This window comes from Atta colombica, unplaced genomic scaffold, assembly GCF_001594045.1.
Source record: "Atta colombica isolate Treedump-2 unplaced genomic scaffold, Acol1.0 scaffold150, whole genome shotgun sequence".
In the NCBI taxonomy this organism is placed as follows: Eukaryota; Metazoa; Arthropoda; class Insecta; order Hymenoptera; family Formicidae; genus Atta; species Atta colombica.
Window position 1 is genome coordinate 881,749 of NW_017259240.1, and position 7,029 is coordinate 888,777.

General features: G+C 28.7%; 1 protein-coding gene across 1 annotated transcript in view; it reads left to right on the top strand.

The window, feature by feature from the left end:
• Nucleotides 1-7,029, top strand: part of LOC108685317 (otoferlin-like) — a 28,899-nt gene that overhangs the window by 12,747 nt on the left and 9,123 nt on the right. Inside the window, exons 12-16 of the mRNA XM_018190046.1 lie at nt 1-243; nt 562-778; nt 1,211-1,422; nt 2,365-2,612; nt 4,974-5,308. The exon at nt 1-243 is cut by the window's left edge and continues 16 nt beyond it. Of these exons, the coding sequence (XP_018045535.1) occupies nt 1-243; nt 562-778; nt 1,211-1,422; nt 2,365-2,612; nt 4,974-5,308 (1,255 nt within the window). The remainder of the gene's footprint in view (nt 244-561; nt 779-1,210; nt 1,423-2,364; nt 2,613-4,973; nt 5,309-7,029) is intronic.

The following is a 7,029-nucleotide window of genomic DNA, read 5'->3' on the forward strand; positions in this document are numbered from 1 at the left end:
CCGATGGATGTGTCAGTAGAGGACAAGATTTACAACATCCCACCGGATATCAGACCGAAAATGACGAGCTACAGACTGGAGATAATCTTTTGGGGTGTTCGCGATATGAGGAAGATAAAATATACACCGGTACGTAGGCCGAGAATTATAGTGGAATGCGCCGGAGTACACATCAAATCGGAGGTGATGAAGAACGCTAAGAAATTCAGCAACTTTGAGGAACCACACATTATGATCGAACTGGTAATTTTGAAATTATTATTCCGAGAATGGTTAAGTAGCAAACTTTGTGTGTAACACATGTGTGAGACATTTAAACTAAATACATGCGCAATTTAAGAAAAACAGATAACTTTTATTTAAAAAAAAAAAATAGGAACAGCTTCTTTGGAAACTGTATTTTGATAATAATTTGATTAACGTTTAATTTTGGTTGTTGAAGTCTTTCAATGTTAATTGTCTTAACGGTCAGAAATCAAACTATAATTAAAATAAATCAACGCGATATACACTATTAATAGCAAGAAAATGGAATCACTTTAAAACACATTAATCATCAAGGAAATGCCAGAGCTCGACATCTACTATCCGAGCATCACTATAAAGGCTTATGATTCGCGCGGATTTGACTGTTTCAAATATGCTGGGATCTGTATTATCCCTAACATCCATGTCTTCCTGGAGCAATTAATAACCGAGGAAGATTATAATATGCAGATATACGAGTCGAAATTCATGCAGAAATTCCAGTTGGCGAAACGGCAGACGGCAGTAATGTGTTAGTGCGCTTTCAGTATTATTGTTTATTATAAAAATGTATTAAATAATAAACATTATTTAATACATTTTTGTAATAAAAATTAGATGCATATATTTTATTATATTTTATTAAAAATGTATTACATGTATTGCATGTAACACATTTAATACATTTTTATAATAAATATTATTTAATACGTTTAGTATTAATACATTTAGTTTTTATTAAAAATGTATTAAATGCATTATATTTTGAATATATATTTTTGATAAGATACAATAAAGCTAACTGCATATTGTAAAGAAAAAAGGATATTTAAGAAAATTTAAAAATTAGAATTATTATTTCTTTCTATTGTTTTATTCGTATTATTATAAATTTTTATATTGTTTCATAAAAATAATTATAGGCTTTTTATATAATGTTGTTCTTATTTTATGTTTAATACAGTACCTTTGCCGATCGATTATAGTCCATCGAAGGAGGAAAGCAAAGGTCTCATTGCGTATAAGAGAATGGCTGGAACGGACATCCGTTCTAAGCTGCTTGTAATCATGAAGAGGATATTAAAATTCAAGATCTTTACTAAGAAAGTGAAAATTTACAAAGATAGCGATGATGAAACTCTCGATTGGTGGAGTAAATATTTTGCCTCCCTTCAGGTTCATATAACAATTTTAAATGAAAATAGTATAACTAATGCCAAAATTATTTTTTATTACTTTGCATAAAAAATTCATGAACATAATAAAATTATTGAAATTTTAAAGCTCTCTTCAACTTAATTACTTTAATTTAATTATTTCAGTCAAAAATGTATTCATATTTTTTTAAATTATGACTTGTAATAGATTGATTAATTATTCTAATACAATTTTAATTTTGGAATTTAATATTATTGAGATGTTTTAATGATAATTTAAAAATAATCTAATTTTCACACAAGTTGAAATGTTTGTTGTTTTATATGATTGACAATTATTATAAACATTAATCAGCACTTAAACCCTGCTTGTTTATGGTGTTCCTTATAAATTTTCATCTTTTTTTATCTCTATTTTTGGTACTAAATTAAATCATATAAATCTAACTGCGATAATCGCCAGACATTAAACTGCTTAAATACTTAGCTGCTTATGTATTTAGAAATTCAATTGTTTATGTACCTAATGGCTAAAGAGTTTATTGTTAGTAGCTTAATTACTTGTACCTAAATATTACCTAAATATTTATATGATTAAACATTTAATAATTTATTAGCTTATTTGCTTAGCAGTTTAACGATTTTAGATATTCTTATCTTGCTTTTTTTTTTCAGTTTATATTTTTCATTATAAACTGCAAAAAAATTAAATTATAGAATTTATAACTTCGTAAATTTTATAGCTTTCTCTGCGTCGTAAATCTTGATAGTTTCTTCTGCATGAATCTTTAACTTTTCCGAAATTTTCCCTGATTCAGCTTTATTTCCCAATCATAGTAAATCGCGTTGCTGATAAATGAATCGATTTTGATCAAAATCATGTAAAACACGAGTCTTGATTGACTTGGGATCAATCAGCTGGAACGTTTGATAATGCAAATTACTGACGTTGGATTCGCAGGAAGAGAGAAATAGAGAATTGGGAATCACGACAGCGTATCATAAACCCGTGGCGACGTTCAAGGTACCATTTATGCACTTGCTCAAACTAGAGTGCTTAGACACTGAAATCAGTTCTATTCCACGGAGCTGGAGACGCAGCCGCAGTTCGAAGGGTTTCAAGACCGACTCCGTACATTTGAATTATGGCGTGGAAAGAAAGGCGAAAATCCCGAGTATGCCGGAGATAATTACGCCGGCAAATTTAAGGTTAATTTACTTTAAAAAAATGTCTAAATAAAAAATTGAGATTAATTTTATTAACGAGCGTATCCAAAACTCAGCTTGTGAGCTAAACGCTATTTTTTCATTGTTTCGTTGAACGAGACAGATAAAAAACAAAAAAGAATAAAGCTAAAGCGGCTAGTCACTGGGCAGAGTTCTAATTTTTATTCTTTTTCTTTTCTCTTCATCTTGTTCAACGAGATAATGGAGAAGGGAAAATGATTAACTTGTGAGCTAATTAAGTTTTGGACGGAAGCTTCTTAGTATGAAAAGAATTTATCTAATCTTCTTTGATTACAAATTAACATTATAATTAAACGCGATAAATATTAGCGTTTGAATCAAATGAACAAAATTCATTAAATGTCTCAAGCACTCAATTTATTTACGTCAAATACTGTAAATTGTGACTTCCTCCAGGGACGTATTTCTATATATCGATGGCCGCATCCTGATAATCTTCCATGCAAAACGAAGAGCGGGAAAGACGCAGCTAATGGCCTGTGCAACAATTATCCGCCTCAAGAACCTGTTAAGCTTCTCGTTAGACTTTATGTTATAAAGGGTTAGTCTCCACGTAATATTATTGCACCAAAAAAATGACTAATTTTAAAAATGTTCCACTTGTTTGCTTTGATATTAACTTACAGATTATTCAAGAAAAGTAAATTTGAAGGTATATTATTGAAATATTTGTTCCTAATTGTAAAACCATGACTTTTATTTAAATTTATCTATTAAAAATTTATTCAAACTATCAAACTATCAAAGTAATTATAGATAAAAGCAAACGCTTGTAATGAGATATTATGAGACGTTTTCTTAGTACACATTTCTATCTTTTTTCTTTCTTTATTTCTTCTATTAGAAAGAACTAAAGGATAATTTAGAGATCCTTTTTGTGAGAAATATGCCGGTACATCTTATACTCCTCGGTAAACTTATGGAAAGCTCGTCTGCGATATTGAGCTGACAGCAAATTTGCTTTTTGCGCAGGCATTAACTTACAGCCTAAGGATTTCCTCAGCGGCAAGTCCGATCCATATCTCTACGTGAAGCTGGGAAAAAATTCTATCAGCGACAGGAAGAATTATATACCCAATCAATTGAACCCTACATTTGGTCGGTAAGGTCAACAAAAAGCTTCTTGCCAAGCATATCGCAGTACAGCTGTGCCCTTCGGGCGTTATCGGGAAATATTTTATCGATATCCATCTGTGCATTCGTGTGTATCAGCTTTTTGCAGCTTTCAGCAAACTGCACGATCAGGTTTTCCAGCTGCTTCACATAACAACGTAACAGGGATTAAGATTATTTTGATAATTGATGTTTTTGCTTTTTTAAAGGTGCAATATTTGAAAAAATATACTCTCTCTCTCTCTCTCTCTCTCTCTCTCTCTCTCTACTTAGATTCTCTAGCAATAAATAAAATAAAATTCGATTTTTTATTACCGTGTTACTTTTATCAAAATAATTAATAATTTATAAGTAGAATATTCTAAAAATATTTTATCAGTTTATTTTTCTAAAGACATTACTTCTAGTGATTGATTTTGATTAAATAAAAAAATTGAAACAATTATTTTTAAACTGTACCATCGACTAGTTTTATTTTATTTATTTAGTTATTTATTTTTTGTGTAACAGTATGATATAAATATAATTAAAATTAAAATTATTTTGTTAATCATCATATTTTTCTCTTCTAAATATTTTATATTTAAAAAACAAACAGTTTTAGATTCTTTAACGAGAAAAAAATGGATAGTATAAAATTTAATGCTATGTTGCTTATTTTGAATAATTGATATTCAATTATATGCATCTATTAATATATCTATAATAAAAAATACGTTTAAAACAAATGAAAACATAAACATTTTTTAATCATATGTACCGAAAAATACATATGCTAAGTTATATTTAAATATTAATTATTCATATTAAGTGTTTTAAAAATTCATATATCTACAAATCATAAATTCACGAGACTCAAATTTAATCAAAATATGTTTTGAATCTTAATAAGTATACTTTAATACTAAAATTAAAATTATTAAATTCGACTTGCTTATTATACAGTTGCCTCTTTGGTAAAAATTTTATAATATTTTTCAACTTATTTTTAATATAATATTAATGAGTTCTTTTAAAATTTGTTACAAGTATATTTTAATAAGACAATATTATTTGCAAAAATAATCTTTTTTAAAAGAAAAAAAAAATTAAGAAATTACCTTTCTAAGCAATAGAGTGATATTTTTGTGTAGCCTTCATAATCAATTTTAAATAAACATAAAAAAGATTTATTAACACGATTATCCTCAAGTTATTACTATTTGATAGCGTGTTCGAGATGGAGGCAAGCTTCCCACAGGATTATATGTTGGAGATTCAAGTGTGGGATTTCGATGCTACGACGGCTGATGATTTGATCGGCGTGACGCGAATTGACATTGAAAATCGATTTTACAGTCAGCATCGGGCGCATTGTGGAATCGCAAATGTTTATAGCACCACTGGTTACAACGTCTGGAGGGATCGAGAGAAACCCGCACAGATTCTGGAGCTCCTCTGTAGGAAGAATAATTTACCGCTACCGGAATACGGAGAACACGAGATTAAGATTGGCAAGCAATCATTTCCCTTTCACGCCGTGATCGAACGCGAAGGCGAAGTCGGTAAGTAATATCTCTGTCGGTTGAGAATTATTATTGTGACTGCTAAGTGATATTATGGTAGAGAGAGTTCATATCCTGATATAACTCAAACACTATTCATTTGTGATTTACAATTCAAATAGAAGATGAAGGATCGTATTTACCTACAATAACCATTACTTGAATCTTATCTCAAAAGCTTAAGATGAGATATTCAGAATGATTCGAAACCCAGTTGATACAAACTAAAAATAACATAACATCAGAGTTATAATTTCTCAATATAAATGTAACATAACACACTTACACAGTTACATTGTGGAGTGTGAAATTATAATAAATTGATGTCATGACTACATCGTTAGTTTGTCGACTGGGAAGAAAAATGTTGCAAAAATTTTTGATTTGCTTTCTCTTGTATAGAAAAGCTAAATAGTAAGTCTTATATAATATTTCTGAAATAAATCAATAAATCAATAAATTAAAAAAAAACTTGTATCCTTGGATTTTAAATAAAAATAAAAAACAAATAATAAAGTCGACTATTATAAGATGGGCTCCTAATATGGAATAATGGGATTTCTGCTAAACGCTTCTAATAAGCGTATGTGGTTGATTCTATTATGAACTTTTTATTTTTAAAGTAAAACCATTTTGTTATTAGAAAATGCATTATCATGCGTGTAGTGATCATGCATTATAAAAAAAATGTATAAAATTGGATATTGTCAAATTTTATCGAGATTAGTCTTTAAATTTTGTTTTATTGTATAAAAATAAATATTTGATAACAAAGTCTACAAAGACAAAAATGATAATTATGATTAATCACATTGTAAAATTAATATGCAAAAATCGTATGGCATTTTCGATATTAATAGTACGATAATAATTCGAGAGCAAATGATAATAATCGTATTTGTATGTAACAAGCACTGTTATGTATTTTATCGCCGGAAAATATTTAATAAATCAGAAATTTAAGTTTAACAAAATAAATGTACGCTGAATCGTACTTATTATATTTTAAACCAATTATTAATAAATGGTCCATACGCGGCATAATTATGCACGGTTTTGTTTTGTTTAAATTGTTCAACTTATATAAATAAAAAATTGTATTTAAATGACATTAACAGATTCCAATTACGAGTGAAATATATCTGTATTTATGTATCTTTACAAAACAGTTATTATCTGCTAATATCAAGGGATACAGGAATTTATAATACTTATATCTATCGCCCCTTTACAGGATGAATACATCGAATATTTAAAAATAAGTGATTTGACATGCTTGCACATCGTTAATCATAAAACTCAGTTGATTGAGAATTGCTAATGAATAGCTAATGGTTTGGAAGAAGTTATCGCATTTTATGAGGTTGACACTTGCCATGCGCATAATATAACATGGCAAGGTTTGTGTAAACAGCACGTTGTACACTGTAAAAACAAGCATCAAGGCTACATGTCAACTGACTTGTTATTACTCGAAATATTTAATGTTATACAGGATGATTAAAAATAAGTACCAGACTTAATATTTCGAAAACATTTGAGAAAATATTTTATATAAAAATTGTAAGATTTCAACAAATGCATTACAGTAATATCCATTTCTCTTAAAGTAAAGAGTATCTCTCGAAGTTAATTTTAAAATTTTTTATGGAAAGTCTCAATAGTCTTTTTTAGTCACCCTGTGTCAATGTATAGCGGAAGAAAATAAATAAATATATATA